The sequence below is a fragment of the Rana temporaria genome, chromosome 2, assembly GCF_905171775.1.
Source record: "Rana temporaria chromosome 2, aRanTem1.1, whole genome shotgun sequence".
Lineage (NCBI taxonomy): Eukaryota > Metazoa > Chordata > Amphibia > Anura > Ranidae > Rana > Rana temporaria.
The window spans coordinates 60,726,054-60,748,513 of record NC_053490.1 but is presented as its reverse complement, the minus strand read 5'-3'; the positions used below and the strand labels follow the sequence as shown (position 1 = coordinate 60,748,513).

At 43.3% G+C, this 22,460-nt stretch overlaps 1 protein-coding gene across 1 annotated transcript in view; it reads left to right on the top strand.

Annotated features, from left to right (window-relative positions):
• Nucleotides 1–22,460, top strand: part of CWF19L2 (CWF19 like cell cycle control factor 2) — a 239,923-nt gene that overhangs the window by 193,586 nt on the left and 23,877 nt on the right. The window contains exon 15 of the mRNA XM_040340244.1: nucleotides 14,648–14,803. Within this exon, the coding sequence (XP_040196178.1) occupies nucleotides 14,648–14,803 (156 nt within the window). The remainder of the gene's footprint in view (nucleotides 1–14,647; nucleotides 14,804–22,460) is intronic.

Sequence of the window (22,460 nt, the reverse complement as noted above, 5' to 3'; positions counted from 1 at the left end):
CGGTAATCTATTATCTTCCTAAAATACACAAGAACCAGACTTGCCCCCCCGGGACGCCCCATAGTTAGTGGAATAGATTCCATTATGTCCCGGGTGGGCAAGTATATTGATTTTTTCTTGCAACCACTGGTTCAGAAGATCCCCTCTTACATAAGGGATACCAAGCAAGTCCTTAATATGCTTACTAACATCACTCCCAAGCAAGGATTATAGTTGGTCACGGCTGACGTGACCCCCCTCTATACCATCATTCCACATGAGCTTGGGTTTGAGGCAGTTCAATTATATCTAGTGAGGAGTTCGGGGCTAGCTCAGATGCAGATTGACTTTATTATGGAGCTGCTGCAATATGCAGCGAGCCATAACTATTTTTGGTTTGATAACCAATATTACCGGCAGGATAGGGGAGTCGCTATGGGGGCCAAGTATGCCCCCAGCTTGGCCAACTTATTCATGGCCAAGTGGGAGGAGGACGTTGTCGATGTTTGCCGTAGACCTGAGGTAATACTTTGGTCCAGGTACATCGACAACGTCCTCCTACTATGGGATGGGAGTGAGTCTGATCTTAAGGAGTGTATGTCGGATTTGAATGCCAACAGTAGAGGTATTAGGTTCAGCTTTGAGGCTAGCCTGGAGGAAGTTAACTTCCTCGATTTTAAAAATCTCAATAAAGGATGGTAAATTTTGTGACAACTACTTTTTTCAAATCAACCGACAGAAACTCCTATATCCCATTAGACAGTTGCCACCAGGCATCCTGGCTGAAAGTGGTCCTACAAGGACAATTTACGCGCTTATGACGCAACTGTATGGAGATTGAATCTTTTGAGAGTCAGGCTTTAGTGCTTTCCAAAAGATTTGTGGAGAAAGGATATGATCAGACCACATTGACCTAGTTCAGTGTTTCTCAATTCCAGTCCTCAGGCCCCCCCAACAGGTCAGGTTTTCAGGATTTCCCTCAGATGAAAAGGCTGTGGTGATTACTAAGGCAGTGAAACTGATCAAATCACCTGTGCAAAATAATGGAAATCCTGAAAACCTGACCTGTTGGGGGGGCCTGAGGACTGGAATTGAGAAACACTGACCTAGTTGATAGAATCCACTAGAGAAACCGAGAGGGCACACCTCTTGGGAGGCCACGTTAAAGCGGATGGGGGTGACAAACTTTCATTGCCATTTGTCACCACTTTTTCATAATATCAAGAAATTAATTCAGAAACGCTGGCATATCCTGACTACGGATCAAGTTTTAGCCCCGGTATTACCTGAGAGACCACGTTTTGTGTTTAAGGGAGCGTCCTCATTAGCTAGCCAGATTGCGCCTAGTGTTCAGGACCCCCCGAAAGAGAACAGAACTTTTTTACAACACCTTACTGGCTACTTTAGATGTAAGAGGTGCCAGGTCTGCTCTCTTAATGGATGCCAAGACAGGAAAATATGCACTTTTACATCCACCAAGACCAGTCGGTCATATGAGGTGGAACCTTTTATTACCTGCTCGACAGAGGGGGTTGTTTATCTCATTGAGTGCCCCTGTGGCCTTCAATATGTTGGGAGGACTAAGAGGGCACTCCGGTTGAGACTTAATGAACATATCGCCAACATCAGAAAGGGTTTTGATAAACATTCAGTGTCGAGACACTATGGTCAGGTACATGATAGGGATCCTGCCAACACATTATTTGTCGGGATCGACAAGTATAGACCACACTGGAGGGGCAGTTCAGTTGTTCACCTATTTTTGAATTAGATTTCTCTATCATATCTTTCATCATTTAATTTATTTTAATATTGTAGGTAGGATGTATGGGTCTGGTATAAGGGAGGCCTTCAAGGGGGCTACTGTGATTCTGCTCTTGGTCCCTTTGGTTTGGCTTTGGGCTTTTGCTCAAACTTTTATTGAAATATTAATATATTTCAAATAATTCAGAATGGTTTTTAACATATGTGTGTGGTGTCGGTTGTGGGTCTTCAAACCACACATGTATGTACATTCTGACATTTATTATTTTTTATATTTTTTTCATATTTTTATGCAATTTTGGTTTTGGGCTTTCACTCCCTCTCGGGGTTGATTATAAATTTTAGTTGATACCTCAAGGGTTAGTGTTATATGCACTGCCAAATCCCATTTATATGAGTATTTGTTTGAGGTCTGCATATTTATATAATATACATTTTTAATTAAAACCCAATTTTGCATTCATTGCAAACATGAGGCTTAATAGGGAATATCATCATATTACTCCCCTATTGTGGTGAGTGTGATGGTGCCCTGTTTTATTGTCTCCCCGGGACGATAAGGTTTGTCATTTGGTTCCGGTTTACCGCACTATTCATTCCCACCTTCTCATCTTGGTGAGGTTGGCGATTCAGAGAGAGGCTTGGCGGCCTCAGAATCTCAGTGAGCACGTGCAAGGGGATCGGGAACGAGGCTTGGTGCGGCGGTGTCGTGTACATAGGGAGGTGACGCAATTCGCCACCGGTGCCCCTGGAAGATGTGATTTTTCACGAAACTAGTAGGGCGGAACGCGCGGCGCGCTGACGTCACCTTCCTTAGACTGCTCGTGTTCTTCTAGACGGACGGGTCTGTCTGCTTGTGTCCGGGCGGCACAGCAGACTTAAGGCAAATCTGTACTGCTAATTTGTAAGTGCAATGTATGTACTTTTTTTATCCATTAAATATTAAGGTATTTTTACACTATCCGAGGCATTTTTTGTCTTCTATATCCTCATGATGTTATGCTGATATTTACCATTGTGGAGTGTGGAGAGGATTAGTAGCACAGTCCTTGGAGTATACAGCCCAGCAGATTTTTCATCTACATGCTACCTGGGGTCCCTCGTAATTAAGGGACCACCGTGCTCTGGTAAGCAGATCAGTGTGCTTTTTGGTGGAGGATCTCGCTGGATCGGCTGTGCTTCTCACTCTTACATAATTGGACCATATCACTTAAGGATTTTTCACAATAGTGGTGGAACACTCCTATTTGGCTAAGGATGAGAACTTAATTGTTCACTTGTCATATGGACTTTCACATCTATTGGACTTTCACATCTATGTTTATCCAATCATCATATTTTGTATGGGGATTAATTTTTTCACTTTTATAATTTATTCACAATTACTATTCAATGATCATTTTTTTTAATTGTCTTTGGAATATGCACATGTTTTGTTTCAACTCATTCATTTAAGTATTTAGCGCGACTATATACCTTTTTTCGCTTGCCATGTGCATCAGTTAGCCTTGGCTGCCCATGACCCCGTTGCCAGTTCTTTGGTTTTCCTTCTTTGGGTTTCCTCCTTTAAACTTCTTTTGGTAGCTCCTGACTACTGCAGACCGGGAACATCCCACAAGAGCTGCAGGTTTGGAAATGCTATGACCCAGTCGTCTAGCCATTACAATCTGGCCCTTGTCAAAGTCAAGTGCCATTGTCACAAGATAATCAATGCTATTCACTTTACCTGTCAGTGGTCATAATGTTATGGCTGGTCGGTGTATGTGAATATTTTCTTGTTCATATTATTTTTAGGAAAGAAGGTTTTATATAATATAGGTTGAGAACCCATTGTGAGATATACAAGAGCAACAACAAATTGTACAAGGCAAGATGCACAACAAAGTGTAAACAATTTAGAACTGGGGGTGCGATAAGGTATTCAGAACTGCCAGGCAATACAAGACATTGCTTGTCAGGGGCAGAGGATCTCATTACTTAGGTAGCTATAGGATCTCACAGTGGGTTAAATATGTTTTACGCTAATAGGGTGCCTAGTGGTAGAGATCCAACATCTGCTCAATTCATGGTAGTCTATAGTAGCACTGTTGGTGCAACTTGCATCCTGTATGTACAGTACAAGTTTCTGAATGGCCTAGTCAAAATAGTGCCTGGACAAAAGAAAAAAGCAATAGGGATAGAAAAAATAAGAGGAGGGGGTAGAGGGGGTCTGGAGTTCTAGCCCATAGGTTTGTCAATAAGATGGTCAGATCGATTTCGAGGGTAGAGCCTAGGGGACATCACGGCAGTAATAGGGTGTCATATTCTGGGGGGAGAAAATGGTGTATCTAGGGTTGCCACAATTTGGTGTAATCAATCCTATCCAGTATGATCGCCTCCAATTTGGCATGGATTATAGCCTTCGTGATTCTGTTTTTAGTTTCCACAATGTTAACCACTTCCCGACCGCCGCATGTACAATTACTTTCGGCAGAATGGCATGGACAGGCACATCAACGTACCTGTACGTGCCTGCCTAGACGTGGGTCCGATCGGGACGCTACACGCGGCGGTCGGGTTCCCTCGGGGAGCTGAAGAACGGGGAGAGCCGTATGTAAACACGGCTTCCCCGTGCTTCACTATGGCGCTGCATCGATCGAGTGATCCCCTTTATAGGGGAGACTCGATCGATGACGTCATTCCTACAGCCACACCCCCCTACAGTTGTAAACACACACTAAGTGTACACTAAATCCTACAGCGCCACCTGTGGTTAACTCCCAAACTGCAACTGTCATTTTCACAATAAAGAATGCAATTTAAATGCATTTTTTGCTGTGAAAATGACAATGGTCCCAAAAATGTGTCAAAATTGTTCGAAGTGTCCGCCATAATGTCGCAGTCACGAAAAAAATCGCTGATCGCCGCCATTAGTAGTAAAAAAAAAATAATAATAAAAATGCAATAAAACTATCCCCTATTTTGTAAACGCTATAAATTTTGCGCAAACCAATCGATAAAAGCTTATTGCGATTTTTTTTACCAAAAATAGGTAGAAGAATACGTATCGGCCTAAACTGAGGAAAAAATATATTTTTATATATGTTTTTGGGGGATATTTATTATAGCACATTTTTTTCACAATTGTCGCTCTATTTTTGTTTATAGCGCAAAAAATAAAAACCGCAGAGGTGATCAAATACCACCAAAAGAAAGCTCTATTTGTGGGGAAAAAGGGACGCCAATTTTGTTTGGGAGCCACGTCGCACGACCACGCAATTGTCTGTTAAAGCGACGCAGTCCCGAACTGTAAAAACACCTTGGGTCTTTAGGCAGCATATTGGTCCGGGGCTTAAGTGGTTAAGAGAGCTAGTTTTCTAGGCTTTCGCAATGGTCTGCTTGGCAGCTGTGGTTACCTGGAGGAATAGTTTGTGTTCAACTCATGTTAAGTTGTCGGGTTGTATATTCAGAAGAGCCGAGAGGGGATCTGGAGGCAGTTCTGTAGCCATTAGAGAGGATATGATCTAATATATCTCAACTTAAAAGCATTGTACTGCGGGGCAGGTCCACCAGATATGGAGATGGGTACGTATTTCATCACAACCACAAAAGCATTTGGGTGAATAATTGGATATATATTTGGCAAGCCTAGCGGAAACCAGATACCAGTAAGTAAGGACTTTATAATTCGCCTCCTAAGGCAACTTATTCTGAACTGAGAATTTGGTAGCAGCCCAAACCTCTGACCATATTTGTTCTGGGGTGGTCATCAGGTCGCATTCCCAGTGGGACATGCAAGTTGGTGGAGGGGAATCCGGCATATTCAACAATTGGTGACAGAGTTGTGAAATGAGGCCTGGGGATCTTTCTGGCATGTTCAAAGACAGTTGGGTGTGGTGAGAGATGGAGCAAAGAAATGTTGTATTTGTACAATTAAAAATGAATGTAATTGTCCTGAATTACAGGCAGGCAGCACAGTGGTGCAGTGAGTAGCACTTTCGCCTAGCAGCAAAAGGTTCGCTGGTTTGAATCCCAACCACGACACCATCTGCCTGGAGTTTGCATGTTCTCCCTGTGTCTGCGTGGGTTTCCTCCGGGTACTCCGGTTTCCTGCCACACTCCAAAGACATGCTGTTAGGTAAATTGGATCTCGTCCAAAAAAAAAAATTGGCCCAGTGTATATGTATATATGTGTGTATGACTGTGTGTCCCTAGCGTGTCATGATCCTACAGGGTAAAAATGACCGCACCAGCCAAGCAGATACTGGCTGGAAAAAGCGCCCAGAGGCGATTCAGTTTGCATGCGTTGCGCTATACAAGTCATTCATTCATTCATGAATTGGGCAGATTATTCAGTTCCTGAAGGATAGGAAAAGTTTTGAAGGCAGAGTTGGTGGTATAATCATGGAGGCGCAGAAGACCAACCGAACACCAGGCTTGAATCGAGGAGGGGACAGGGGGCTGGGCTATTGCCGGGTAAAAATATGGGTTCTTAAGATAGGATTGCAATGGTTTGTGGGGGGATTAAAACATACGGGGGAGGGGGGCATCCACAGTTTATCCCACAGTGTTAGGGAGTGTGCTGTGATTGGATTGGAGTGATTTTTACGGTCTAAGGGTTGTAGGTAATTAGCAACCGAAAGAGAATCACAATCCACTGATTCGAGGCTGATCCATAGGGACGTTTTCATGAGCAGGATTGTGAGCTGTGCTGCTTGGTATTATTTTGCTACATGCGAGAGGACTAGACCTCCTTAGGCCCCATACAGACGACCGAACATGTCTGCTGAAACTGGTCCACGGACCAGTTTCAGCAGACATGTTCGGTCGTCTGTACAGCCAAGCGGACAGGATTCCAGCGTACATTTGCCCGCCGGGCCTTTTTCGAGCGGGAAAATATTTCTAAACATGTTTAGAAACATGCCCGCTGGAATGTTCGGTCATCTGTACAGACCTACCGTACATGTCCGAGCGGCCGCCATCCCTCGCATGCGTCGAATGACTTCGACGCATGCGTGGAAGCATTGAACTGCCAGGACCGCGCACATCGTCGCGGCGACGGCGCGGCCTTGTCGCCGCGTATCGAGTAAGCGCGGATTTCTGTATGATGGTGAGTACAGCCATCATACAGAAATCTCCGGGCAGACATGTACGCTGAAAACGGTCTGGCGGACCGTTTTCATCGTACATGTTTGCTCGTCTGTACGAGGCCTTAGAGTTTAGGGAGAAGGGTCTTGGGACTGGGGAGACGGGGTCATATTATACCCCAGATGAAATGCGAAATTCAACGCTGCATTTACGAAGGAAATGTGCTGGGATAGGAATGGGGAGTAACCAAAATAAATATATTTTTGGAAGCAACGTATGAACCTTGCCAAGCCACGAAATCGGGAGAGAGGACCGGCGGTTAAGTAGAGAAGTGGGATGAGTGAGCATTGGGGTATGTGAATAGGTATGTGAATATTTTATATTTAAAAAAACTGTGCTTCCATGCTCCTTGCTATGATTTAGACAGAGCTGCAGAGTTTTCTATATTCCAAGTTTGGCCTATTTACCAGTTCCACAATGCTAATCGTTTGATGTTGTGCTTACAGTAGTAAATACTGGCAGGAACACAGAATTATGCAGTGATCCTGTTATTGGGTTACTGCTCAGACTCATGCATTGAGAGCAAATCCTGTGGTAAGCTCACTAGAGTCTCAGGTTATCCAAATGTTTAACTCTCCTCTGGGGAAGTTTACATGACTTCAGGTAAATATGATTTAATCATTGTGGGATTAGTAAACCTAGCACAAGGGATATAAGCATCAACAAACAATATTCAATTCTGTTCTGCATGGCTGCAAACATTTAAAAAAAATACTCTCTCTTCTATTTTTAACGTAACTTTTATTATCTAGATTAGTCAAGAACCACTAAAAGTAAACACACAGCTCCCGGTCCTGTCAGGGGAGAAATGCCTGACTGTCTGTTCATACAATGTATAAACAGCGATCAGTCATTTCCCCTAGTGAGTCCACCCCCCCTACAGTTAGAACACACCCAGGGAACATACTTAACCCCTTCCCCGCCCCCTAGTGTTAACCCCCTTCACTGCCAGTGGCATTTTTATAGTAATCAATGCATTTTTATAGCACTGATCGCTATAAAAATGCCAATGGTCCCAAAAATGCGTCTAAAGTGTCCGCCATAATGTCGCAGTACCGGAAAAAATCGCTGATCGCCGCCATTACTAGTAAAAAAAAAAAATATTAATAAAAATGCCATAAAACTACCCCCTAATTTGTAAACGCTATAATTTTTGCGCAAACCAAACGCCTATTGCGTTTTTTTTTACGAAAAATATGTAGAAGAATATGTATCAGCCTAAACTGAGGGAAAAAAAATGTTACCGTATTTATCGCGGTATAACGCGCTCCCGCGTATACCGCGCACCCCTAAAGTTGCCCCTGAATTTTCTGTAAAAAAAAATGTTTAATATTTTATTACTTACAGTTTTGATGTCTTCCCAGCGTCCATCGTCCAGTCCGGCGTCCGTCTGCGGCCTCGATGGTGTCCTTCCGACTTCTCCAGCGCGCGCCTCAAGTCGAGTCCCCGCTTCCCGCGCTCAGTTCGAACGCCTCCGCCGACATATACCGAGTGCAGTACATTCGGCAAGGCTCGGCTTCGCTCGCGCTCACGCTCTGTGACGTTTATGCGTGAGCACGAGCGAAGCCGAGCCTAGCCGTATGTACCCGAGTGTACTGCACTCCGTATATGTCGGCGCAGGATTTCAAACTGAGCGCGGGAAGCGGCTATCGGCGTATATCGCGCACCCACAATTTTCCCCTTATTTTAAGGGGGAAATAGTGCGCGATATACGCCAATAAATACGGTATATATAATTTTGGGGGATATTTATTATGGTAAAAAGTAAAAAATATTCATTTTTTTTTCAAAATTGTCGCTCTATTTTTGTTTATAGCGCAAAAACTAAAAACCGCAGAGGTGATCAAATACCACCAAAAGAAAGCTCTATTTGTGGGGAAAAAAGGACGCCAATTTTGTTTGGGAGCCACGTCGCACGACCGCGCAATTGTCAGTTAAAGTGACGCAGTGCCGAATCGCAAAAAGTGCTCTGGTCTTTGACCAGCAATATGGTCCGGGGCTTAAGTGGTTAATAGCACATTGTATTCCCCTGCATGTTGTGATCGTTAAGATAACCATCTAGTATTTTTTTTTTTTTTATTATCGATGCTCCCCGCTGATTCCACTGCTTGTGGAAGAGAATTGCACATCCTTACCGCTCTGACAGTAAAGAACCCTCTACACAGTTTAAGGTTATACCACTTCTCTTCTAATTTTAGTGAATGGCCGCGTGTCTTTTTAAATTCCCTTTTACTGAAAAGTTTGTTCCCTATGCTAGGGTCACCAGTAAAGTTTTTGTACATTGATATCGTATCCCCTCTTAAGCATCTCCCCTCCAGAGAGAATAAGTTCAATGCTTGTAGTCTTTCCACCATAGCTGAGATCCTCCAGACCCTTAATTTGTTGCCCTTCTCTGGACTCTCTCAGGTTCCAGCACATACCTCCTGAGGACTGGTGCCCACAACTGGATGACATACTTGAGGCGCAAGCTGCACATGCTCAGTTCCATGTGTATTGCTAAAGAGTTTTTTTTTTTTCCTTGGGAGGGTGCATCTGATCAGTACAGGGCCAATCGGCACTGTCCAGACAGGAGATCAGGAGTCTTGCAGCCTCATAGGACAGTCAGAGCAGAATGAAAACTAGTTCTACATGCTTTAACCAAACACTGATAGAATTCACAAGACTACTACATACTGCTGATGAGAAAAAGTATTTATCAGTTAAGATTTACTAAAACTATTGCATTTCCATGTTCTATGCACTGTGGGAGACCAGATATAGTGAATGCAGGGTCCTGGGTTTAGTAACACTATGAATGTATGAGCTAATAGCTACATCTAGTAGATGACCACATAAGCCATCAGCCCATATTTTTTCTACAGTGATTGATCCCTTTAGTGCTGCATGTCTGTATTCTGAAGTGCCTAAGCAAATGGCACCTTTCTTAATTATACATCACAGGGTACAGAATCAGTCATCAGCTGCTGAGTTATTTACTACTGCCTTGGGCACTGGCAAGCACGCCTGTAAGGACCACCCCACCACCTCCCAGCAAGCCTCGTTTTTTTGCTGGAGTCTCTAAGTGACGGATAGCTGAGAGATGCATACCGCTATCTGATTTACTTTTTGCAACTTTTCCCTCTTTCCCATAAGGTGGCAGAGTAACTCCCCTTTCATGGGGAAAAAAATAAATACCAAATAATAATAATATATAACATATACAAATGCTACACAACTCATATTGTAATTGAATGTTATAAAAAAAATACCTTTTCCCAAACTGTTATAGCACAATATAGGGAGAGCCTTGATACCACACCTGTTAACCACCTAAGACCCGGACCAATATACAGGTTAAGGACCTTGCCCCTTTTTGCGATTCGGCACTGCGTCGCTTTAACTGACAATTGCGCAGTCGTGCGACGTGGCTCCCAAACAAAATTGGCGTCTTTTTTCCCCACAAATAGAGCTTTCTTTTGGTGGTATTTGATCACCTCTGTGGTTTTTAGTTTTTGCACTATAAACAAAAATAAAGCGTCAATTTTGAAAAAAATGCAATATTTTTTACTTTTTGCTATAATAAATATCCCCAAAAAAGATACATATATATATATATATATATATATATATATATATATATATATATATATATATATATATATATATATATATAGTTTTTTCCTCAGTTTAGGTCGATACGTATTCTTCTACCTATTTTTGGTAAAAAAAATAGCAATAAGTGTTTAACGATTGGTTTGCACAAAATGTATAGCGTTTACAAAATAGGGGATAGTATTTATGTAATTTTTATGAATAATTTTTTTTTAATACTAATGGCGGCGATCAGCGTTTTTTTTTTTTCGTGACTGCGACATTATGGCGGACACATGGGACAATTTTGACACATTTTTGGGACCATCGTCATTTTCACAGCAAAAAGTGCTATAAAAAGGCATTGATTACTGTGAAAATGACAATTGCAGTTTAGGCGTTAACCACTAGGTGGCGCTGTATGGGTTAAGTGTGACCTCATGTGTTTCTAACTGTAGGGGGGCGGGGCTGGATGTGTGACGTCATTGATCGTCTTTCCCTATATCAGGGAACAGACAAACAATGACACTGCCACTGTGAAGAACGGAGAAGGTGTGTTTAAACACACCTCTTCCCGTTCTTCAGCTCCTGTGACCGATCGCGGGACACCGGCGGCGATCGGCTCGGTGGGTCCAGCGGTCACGGAGCTTCAGACCGGGTCGCGTGCGACCCACGGCTGGGTTTTTAAAGGCAAAGTACATGTACGTACCTGTGCCCAGTCGTGCCATTCTGCCGACGTATATGTGCAGGAGGCGGTCCTTATCCGCTTAACGCCCGCCGCACGACTATATACGTCCGCAAAATGGCACGGACAGGCAGAAGGGCGTATATATATACGTCCTTGCCTTCTAGCGGGTCGGGGGTCCAATCGGGACCCCCTCCGCTGCGGGCGGCTTACCTTACCGAGCGATCCGACTCGAGGGGGCGGCTGTTCGTTTCCGTCTGCCCTCTCGTGATCGCTTCCAGCCAATCCCGTGAGCCGCCGCCGTGTCACTTCCTCTGCCTGTAAAATGTAAACCTAGGCAGAGGAAGTGATGCAGCTCTCATCTCGGCGGTATTTTCAAACCGCCGAGATGAGAGAAGAGTCGCACCTAACACTACACTGACACCACACACATAGGCACATTTAACCCCTTCCGATCACCCCCCCCCCCCCACCTCCCTGTCACACTGTCACTGAATGCAGTGATCATATATGTACTGATCACTGCATTTAGTGTTAGTGTGACAGGCAGTTAGTGTTAGGTCCAGGGTAGCCCCGTACCCCCCCCCAATAAAGTTTTAACCCCTTGATCACCGCCCTAGTTAACCCTTTCACTCCCTATTGCCAGAGTCACTAAGCGATCATTTTTCTGATCGCTGTATTAGTGTCACTGTTGCCGCTAGGAAGCTAATTTTTTTTTTATTGGGATTTTTTTTTACTAAAGACATGTGGCTGAAAACATTTTGGCCTAAATGTTTGACTAAAATTTAGTTTATTCAATTTTTCTTATAACAAAAAGTAAAAAATATTGTTTTTTTTTTCAAAAATGTTGCTCTATTTTTGTTTATAGCGCAAAAAATAAAAATCGCAGAGGCAATCAAATACCATAAAAAAAAAGCTCTATTTGTGGGAAGAAAAGGACGCAAATTTTGTTTGGGAGCCACGTCGCACGACCACGCAATTGTCTGTTAAAGCGACGCAGTGCCGAATTGTAAAAACGCCTCTGGGCATTTAGCAGCATATTGGTCCGGGGCTTAAGTGGTTAAGTGGTTAAATGTAGCTAAGGGTTTGATACCCACATATTGGTGAACAAAATCCCCAAACATGAGGGAATGGATACTAAAATTTTTCCAGATTTGTTCCATTGAAAGAACTATACACAAAGGGGAAGATCAAATAGAAAGATATAATGAAATCTGTGAAAATGGCTGGATTTTAAAGAAATCCGAGAAGTACTTGGAAATGTGTGATACAGGAGATTAAAAATGTATATAAATATTGATATGTCGAGTAGGTAGAAAATATATTACCTGTGGAAGAATAAAAGAAGAGGAGGGAGCCTGGAGGGGAGGAGGAGGGTATGGGGTATGAGGAGTGGATACAAAAAAAAATTACCGGTACCTTTTCAATCTGCAGCACTGTTAGTTCCTATAAAATACAATGCAATAGGGCAGCCTCTAGGCTCCTGTACACAGCTGGTGTACGTAATGCCCCCCAAAAATGTTATTTCCTGCTTGTGTGATTGGCTCACTGATTATCACAGAAGTCTGCACTAAGATACAAGTTAGATTTTGGGCATCCCTTGCAATAAAAATGTCATCTTTGGTTGAGATACTTCCAAAGGGAAATTGTGTCTAAAGGGATGCCGTCCCTGCCACTTTCATCACTAGAACCCTGCAAGTGCAGCAGCTGACTAATGATTATACAGTTATGCCCATTCACGTTGCACATGAACACAAACAAATATCTATTTCTTTAGAATAACAAAAGGTTGTAATCTGCAACAAAGTTTGTGAAAAATCCTTGCAATGTACACAGATCACCCAGAGGGGAATGTTTTTTTTTTCTCAACAAAGGTGGAGTTACTTTTTAAAACCTAGGGGCCAGATTCACATAGAAATACCCAGGCGCAGCGTATTAGAGATACGCTACACCGCCGTATCTTACCTGGCTCTAAGTCGAATCCAGGAAGATTTTGCGCCTTAAGTTACGGCGCCGTAGTGTATCTCTCGGCGCGTAATTCAAATCGGCGGGTAGGGGGCGTGATTCATTTAAATGAAGCGCGTCCCCGCGCCGATTGAACTGCGCATGCTCCGTTTTTAAAATTCCCGCCATGCTTTGCGCGAAATGACGTCGCAACGACGTCATTTTTTGAACTTCGACGTGACTTGCTCCCATCCCTGTTCACGGACTACTTGCGCAAAAAAAAAATCGAAATTTGACGCGGGAACGACGCCCATACTTTAACATGGCAAGTCTATCTATACGCCGCAAAATAGCAGCTTTAACTATACGCCGGGAAAAGCCGACTAGCGACGACGTAAGAGAATGCAACGGCCGCGCGTACCTTCGTGGATCGACGGAAAAAGCGAATTAGCATACCCGACGCGGAAAACGACGCAAACTTCACCCAGCGGGCGCCAAAGTATTGCACCTACGATCCGAAGGCGTACGAAGCCGTACGCCTGTCGGATTGAAGCCAGAAGCCGTCGTATCTTGGTTTGAGGATTCAAACTAAAGATACAACGCGGCAAATTTGAAAGTACACCAGCATATCAGTGGATACGCCGGCGTACTCGCTCTGTGAATCTGGCCCAGGGTGCCGAATGCTCCCATCCCTTAGGGCTAATCCAGAGGCACTGGTTGCCAGGGCAGGAAACGGGCATTTTGTTTTTTAATTTGTTACCATTCTGTAGTCTGAGCCATGGCAATTCATAGATGCAAGGGTAATGGGGTCTGGGGGGGCAGCCAGTACACACTCAGCCAGGGAAGTGTCATTCCCCTCAGTCCTACTAGTGATAGCCATGAGCGCTGCCCCCAATCCTAGTTGCTGTCCTCCTCAGAAGCCTCCATAGCTCCCTTTAGAAGCATCCACCTCTTCCTGTTTATCCAGAGAGGTATCCTCTACTTCTGAATTCATGGGTAGGCTGTAGGCCCATTAAAGCCGTCAGAAAGCAGGGATCACAAAAAGCTCTCCCCCAGAGTTAATTTTTTTGTGACTGCACCTGTGCTTTCTGAGGAAGAAGAAAAGGATGGTACTTCATCTGATTCTGAGTGCCCAGTCATGTAGGAGGCCCAATCAATTGAAATCTCTCTGGCCTCACCCAGAAAATATCTTCATCCCTCCCAAACCCTAAAGAAATGCTCTTTCCCAGACATAAACCCTGCCATTTCCTGCCATAACAAAATCTTGATGGTCCATATTGAAGATGTCCCGGTCTTCAAGGACCCTGTAGGCTAAAGGTTTAGGTCTGTATGTATATGTTTCTTCTGCACATGGTTGGTCAAGTTTGAATATGGCAAAAAAAACTTGCAGGATGCTTCAGTAACCTCACCTATTCAGTTGTATGTATGTTTGGAGGTGGATACAAAAGTAGAATTTGCCAAGGTGTCAGAAACTGAACTGCACACTAGCTGGACGCAAAATGAATAGAAAAGTGATTCACAGTTCTGATTGGATGGATTTCTCTGATCACCTATTTTTCTTTTTTTTTTACATTCTAGATGTTCCGTAAAGCACTTGTTAAGATGTTTGCCGAGAAAGGACTTGATTGCGTGTTTTTGGAAACTAATATTAACCTGAAGAAGCGTTTGCATCTAGTATATGAATGCATCCCTCTTCCTAAGGAAATAGGAGAGATGGCTCCCATATATTTCAAGGTTGGTATAGTCTTTCTGTGTAGGTCGTGAGCAGCTCAATGTGACATATTAGTGAGTTTTAGGGCTTGTAGAGAGTGGAACTGCTGATATAGCGTTCAGATTTTCCATCTTTCTTTTGAGAAATGTAAAGGAAGTTTTTAACCATGTAGGCATGTCTTACTGTCAATCTGGTGACTGCCTATGTGCTTATCATTTGGATTTAACTCTAATTTTTTAGAGCTTTTTTTTATTTGAATAGTTCAGAGTATGTGTAAACCTAAAATACAATGTACCATAAAAAATAAAATCTTTTAACAATGTACCTGAATATATGTGTAAAATTCATAAATTAAATAAAGATCTTTGATGAAAAGCAACAATATTTTCCAACAAGCAGATAGTCATCTATCTAGTAATCGTGTAGAAGACTATTGCCATATGTAATTAGTCTAGTTCCAAAACTGGTGAAGGCTTTGCTGAAAAAACTGCAACAAATTTAAAGTCGTTGTAAACCCTCACATCAGGTGATACTGGAAAAATTTGAATATCGTGCAAAAGTTCATTTATTTCACTAATGCAACTCAAAGTGGAGTTACACCCAAGAAGCACCAAAATCCTACAAAAAATTGAAAAAAAAAAATGTTTTACTTACCAGAAAGGGCCGTTGCTATGCGGAAGTTCCTAATTCTGCCTCTTCCCATACCGCGGCAGGTCTTCTTCCTAGTCCGATTCCGCACTGTCTTCTGGGGAACGGGGTGCGCTGCCTTCTGGGGACTGTGTGTATCTCCGAAAGGAGCCACCCATTCACAAAAGCGCCGCGCAACTCGCGCATGCGCAGTAGGAAATGGGCAGTGAAGCCGCAAGGCTCCACTGCCTGTTTCCCTCAGTAAGGATGGAGGCACCAGGAGCTGCCAGGATTGAGTGATTGGCCTCGGGGGGGCGTCATCGCGGGTGCCTAGGACAGGTAAGTGTCATTATTAAAAGTCGGCAGCAAATATTGCGGGTGGAACCCCGCTTTAAAAGGTGAAACTAATATGAGATAGACTCATTACATGCAAAGCAAGATAGTTCAAGCTGTGATTTGTTATAATTTTGCTGATTATGGCTTACAGCTCATGAAAACCCCAAAGTCACAATCTCAGAAAATTTGAATAATGTGAAAAGGTTCAATATTCTAGGCTCAAAGTTTCCCACTCTAATCGGCTACTTAATCCATAACACCTGCAAAGGATTCCAGAGCCTCTAAATGGTCTCTCAGTCTGGTTCAGTAGGAATCACAATCATGGGAAAGACTGCTGACCTGACAATTGTGCAGAAAACCATCATTGACGCCCTCCATATGGAGGGAAAACCTCAAAAGGTAATTGCAAAAGAAGTTGGATGTTCCCAAAGTGCTGTATCAAAGCACATTAATAGAAAGTTATGTGGAAGGGTAAAGTGTGGAAGAAAAAGGTGCACAAGCAGCAGGGATGTCCGCAGCCTGGAGAGGATTGTCAGGAAAAGGCCAATCAAAAGTGTTGGGGACTTTCACAAGGAGTGGACTGAGGCTGGAGTCAGGGCATCAAGAGCCACCACACACAGACGGATCCTGGACATGGGCTTCAAATGTCGTATTCCTCTTGTCAAGCCACTCCTGAACAACAAACAACGTCAGAAGCATCTTTCCTGGGCTAAAGAAAAACAGACCTGGTCTGTTGCTCAGTGGTCCAAAGTCCTCTTTTCTGATGAGAGCAAATTTTGCATCTCATTTGGAACCAAGGACCCAGAGTATGGAGGAAGAATGGAGAGGCACACACTGCAAGATGCTTGAAGTCCAGTGTGAAGTTTCCACAGTCTGTGATGATTTGGGGATCCATGTCATCTGCTGGTGTTGGTCCACTGTGCTTCATTAAGTCTAGGAGATTTCAGAGCACTTCATGTTTCCTTCCGCAGACAAGCTCTATGGGGATACTGACTTCATTTCCAGCAGGACTTGGCACCTGGCCACACTGCCAAAAGCACCAAAACCTGGTTCAGTCACAGTGGGATTACTGTGCTTGATTGGCCAGCAAACTGCCTGACTTTAGCCCCATAGAGAATCTATGGGGCATTGCCAAGAGAAAGATGAGAGACATGAGACCGAACAATGCAGAAGAGCTGAAGGCCGCTATTGAAGCATCCTGGTCTTCCATAACACCTCAGCAGTGCCACAGGCTGATGGCTTCCATGCCACGCCACATTGAGGCAGTAATTGCTGCAAAAGGGGCCCAAACCAAGTACTGGGTACATATGCATGCTTCTACTTTTCAGAGGTCCGATATTGTACTATGTACAATCCTTGTTTTATTGATTGCATGTAATATTCTAATTTCCTGAGATTGTGGATTTGGGGTTTTAAGGAGCTGTAAGCAAGCCATAATCATCACAATTATCACAAATCACGGCTTGAACTATCTTGCTTTGCATGTAATGAGTCTCTCTCATATATTTCACCTTTTAAGTTGCATTAGTGAAATAAATGAACTTTTGCACAATGTTCTAATTTTTCGGGTTTCACCTGTATACCCAGGTGATACAGAGATTAACCACTTCCATACCAGGTACTTACGCAGCTTCCCGCCCAAGCCAATTTTCAGCTTTCAGCACTGTCGCACTTTGAATGGCAATTGCGCGGTCATGCTACACTGTACCCAAACAAAATTGGCGTCCTTTTTTCCCCACAAATAGAGCTTTCTTTTGGTGGTATTCGATCACCTCTGCGATTTTTTTTTTTTGCGCAACAACTAAAAAAAGGCTGAAAATTTGGAAAAAAAATTACGTTTTTATTTTTTTCTGTTAATTTTTTTGTAAATAAGTTTTCTCTTTCAATTACGGGCACTGATATGGCGGCACTAATGGGCACCGATGAGATGGCACTGATGGACATCGATGAGGTAGTACTGACGGGCACAGATGAGGTGGCACTGATTGGCGGCGCTGGTATGCGACACTGATGGGCACACATAGGCGGCACTGATGGGCACACATAGGCGGCACTGATGGGCACACATAGGCGGCACTGATGGGCACACATAGGCGGCACTGATGGGCACACATAGGCGGCACTGATGGGCACACATAGGCGGCACTGGGCACTCATGGGCGGCACAGATGGGCACTCATAAGCGGCACAGATGGGCGGCACTGATGGATACTTATGGGTGGCACAGATGGGCACTGATAGGTGGGCACTGGGCATGGATGGGCACTGTGGGGTGGCACTGATGGACACTGGGGTGGCGCTGATGGACACTGGGGTGGCGCTGATGGACACTGGGGTGGCAGCACTTATTTTTGCCAGGTTGCCAGTCAGTGCCCATTTGTGGGCACTGACTGGCATCTTTTTTCTTTATGCTTTTTTTTTTTTATTTATTTTTTTTTTACTTTTTTTTTTTTTTTGACTTTTTTTTTTTTTTTTGCCCACCCTGGTGCTCCAGGGTGGGCATCCCTGGTGGTCCAGTGTGGCGATCCGAGGGGGGGCTGCGCTGATAAACAATCAGCGCTAACCCCCCCTGTCAGGAGAGCCGCCGATCGGCTATCCTCTACTCGCGTCTGTCAGACGCGAGTGAGGAAGAGCCATCGACGGCTCTTCCTGTTTACATCGTGATCAGCCGTGGTTGGACACGGCTGATCACGTGGTAAAGAGTCTCCGCCGGAGGCTCTTTACCGAGATCGGAGATGCAGGGTGTCAGACTGACACCCCGCATCACCGATCGCCGCGATGCGCGCCCCCACGGGCGCGCGCGGCATGAAATCCTGCAGGACGTTCGAGAACGTCCTGTCAGGATTTCATAACCACTTCCCGGACGTAAATCGGCCATAGGCCGGGCGGGAAGTGGTTAAACAAAACCTCCTACATAAGATGCAGTCTTCTCTACATCCGTTCCAAGTGCTGACTTTATAAGCTTGTCTGAGTGTTCAGAAATAAGGGGGTGGAGAGCTGAAGTTGCACACTGGCAGAGCTCTGTGAGGAGAGGTTAGAGAGCTGATTGGGGGGAAAGAGACACACCTCCCTGCACACAGAAACAGAGCTGAGGCTGTCAATCAACTAGAGCTCCCTCCCTGTCACCATTTTTCTCCTGGTGACAGAAAAACATGTTAGAAATGATTCATGCTGATAGGAGAGGAACGAAGCAGCAGACAGAAATGACACTACACACGATCCGAATATCATACGACAGATCGTACGACTTTTTTTGTTTAATAGTAGAAATTGAATAGGTTACTAAAGTCACAAATTCTCGTACGACGGAAAACAAAATCGGAAGTGATGTCATGTGTTGTAATGTATTTGTGTTATATTTTCGGACGACAACTAAACTGACTAAACGAAAATCGTACGATCTGGTATCGTGCGAGGATCATTTTCGTGCTTGTCCGATCGAATACTATTGGATGAACTGTCATGATCGGCTCTCAAAAGTAGTGTACAGACGATCTGAAAATCATACCATTCTTCCTCGGAGGACAGTTTTCGTCCGATATTCGGATCGTGTGTACAATCCATTAGTACCTTTTAATTGAGGCAATTGCACACTATAGAGGGATATGCTTTGTTCATATGTCATGTCTGAGGTTTACAACCACTTTAAGTTAGTGGAACTAAAGGCAAGACACATTTTCTTCATTTTGAATAGTCTAGGGGAGAGTTCTAATCCCTTTCAGTTTTGTCGTCTTAAGCAAGCAGGAGGTGGTAGGAAATCCTAAATGCCTGGCAACTGCTGCTCTACCACCCTATAAAAAAAGCAGTCCTGCCATGGATCACCTTTTAAGGGGTGGTACCTCCCCTGTGCACATGGCCTAAAGGAAACAAGGGTTTGTGGGTTTGGGGCTAAGCTTGGGTTTTAGAAGAAAAGTTGCATATAGCTTCAACTGCCCATAACATCTATTGATCATTTTGGCATGCGGTTTTCACTTAAGCCAACCTCACCAAAAGAATATTTTACCCCAGCTCTGTTTTACTTGACCAGGTTTCTGACCAGTTTGCTTTATTCCAATGGAGGTTAGGTTGAAATGTGGGATAATTTTTTGTACTGCTTGGCTTTTTCATTGCTTGCTTTTTTTATGGAATTCGTTTTGTTAAAATGTTCATTTATTTGCTCTCCCAGAGTATATAAAACAGTTAGCAAGAAGGTAACTTTTTTCAGTCTTTAGCACAGAAAAGTCTCGCTTTAGTTTACCAGAGCCTGGAATAAAATTACATCTGAAGTCCCGAAAAAGGCAGGCTAAAGATCACATCTTTTCAATCAGACAACAATTCTCAGCGCAGACGGATTTCCTACAGACCAACTAAAAACTCATTATCAGAGATTCATGGCTGGATATTGCGCACATAAATCACATCTCAATGTATTCAGCAGCCCAGGCGAAATGGAACTCAGAATAAGCGACTGACACAGGACCTCCATCTACAAGTGGCTCAGCAGAACGACACTGAAACCCAGCAGGATTTCATTAGGCAAAACTTGTCGACATTACATTTATATTTGACACTTGCTGCCTCCGATGTCTTTGCTTGTGCCGCAGCGCTTGTTATGCTGGTAGAGGTTTATGGAATTGTCACCTTCTTCCATGTTGTCTGCAGTTATCTCTGTGCTCACTTGTCAGTCTCATTCAGTGGGGAGATTTTGTGAAGAGTCAAATGTATGTGTTGCAGAATCCCAGTATTGGTTTTCACTCACTGGGTCATTAAAGCAGATCTAAATATACTATTGATAACATATTGTTATATTAGTTCAATAAATGCAAAAACAAAAAAAATAACATTTATGTCATTCCTGCCAGAAATCCAGTGCTGCCCTGTTTTCCACCTCCTGCAATTTTATCTCAAGCACTCTTCTCTTCCTGTCGAGGTTACCTATGCGAACTACAGAGCACCTCCTTCTATATTATGACAAGGGGCAGTTGATCTGTAATTCTAATGTAGTTCCTGTGTTTGGGCAACAACGCTTCGCCTCCATAAATGCAATACAGTAAGGGAGCATTGACACCCCAGGGCAGGAAGTACAGTTGAGCTCATAAGTTTACATACCCTGGCAGAATTTGATTTCTTGGCCAGTTTTCAGAAAATATGAATGAGAACACAAAAACTTTTCTTTCACTCATGGTTAGTGTTTGGCTGAAGCTTTTTATTATCGGTTTACTCTTTTTAAATCATAATCGCAACAGTAACTACCCAAATGACCCTGATCAAAAGTTTACGTACCCTGGTGATTTTGGCCTGATAACATGCACATGCAAGTTGACGCAAAGGAGTTTGAATGGCTATTAAAGTTAACCATCCTCACCTGTCATCTGTTTGCTTGTAATTAGTGTGTGTGTGTGTATAAAAGGTCAATGAGTTTCTGGACTCGTGACAGGCCCTTGCATCTTGTATCCAGTGCTGCACTAAAGTTTCTGGACTCTGAGTCCTGGGGAAAGCAAAATAATTGTTAAAGAATCTGCAGGAAAAGGTAGTTGAACTGTATAAAACAGGAAAGGGATATAAAAAGATATTCAAGGAATTTAGAATGCCAATCAGCAGTGTTCAAACTCTAATGAAGAAGTGGAAAATGAGGAGTTCTGTTGAAACCAAACCACGGTCAGGTAGACCAACTAAAATTTCAGCCACAACTGCCCGGAAAATTATTCAGGATGCAAAGAAAACCCCACACATAATATCAGGTGAAATACAGGACTCTCTGAAAATATGTGGTGTGTCTGTTTCAAGATGCACAATAAGGAGGCACTTGAGGAAAGATGGGCTGCATGGTTCGAGTCGCCAGAAGAAAACCATTACTATGCAAATGCCACAAAGTATCCCACTTACAATACACCAAACAGCACAGAGACAAGCCTCAAACCTTCTGCCACAAAGTCATTTGGAGCGATGAGAACAAAATTGAGTCAACAAGGCCTATGATGAAAGGTACACCATTCCTACTGTGAAACATGGAGGTGGATCGCTGATGTTTTGGAGATGTGTGAGCTACAAAGGCATATGACAATGATCCAAAACACAAGACCAAGTCAACCTTTCATTGTCTACAGCAGAATGAAGTGAAGGTTCTGGAGTGGCCATCTCAGTCTCCTGACCTCAATATCATTGAGCCACTCTGGGGAGATCACAAACGTGCAGTTCATGCAAGACAGCCCAAGAATTTACAGGAACTGGAGTCTTTTTGACAAGAGGAATGGGCAGCTTTACCATCTGAGAAGATAAAGAGCCTCATCCACAAATACCATAAAAGATTTCAAGTTGTCATTGATGTAAAAGGGGCAATACATGATATTAAGAACTGGGGTATGTAAACTTTTGATCAGGGTCATTTGGGTAGTTTCTGTTGTGATTATGATTTAAAAGGAGTAAATACAGTTAATTGATAATAAATGGCTTCAGCCAAACACTAACCATTAGTGATGGAAAAGTTTTTGTGTTATTCATATTCTCAAAAAAATGGCCAAGAAATCAAAAAAAATTCCAGGGTATGTAAACTTATGAGCACAACTGTATGTCACCGATGGGATAACTGAGTAAAAACAAGAAACAAATGCAGCGTCCACTTCTAAGGACAAGTCATTTGCAAAATAAAAAATTTGTATTCTTGGAATTAGATATACTTTAAAGTGATTCTAAAGGAAAGTTTTTATTTATTTTTTTAACAAACGTACAACAGTTTTG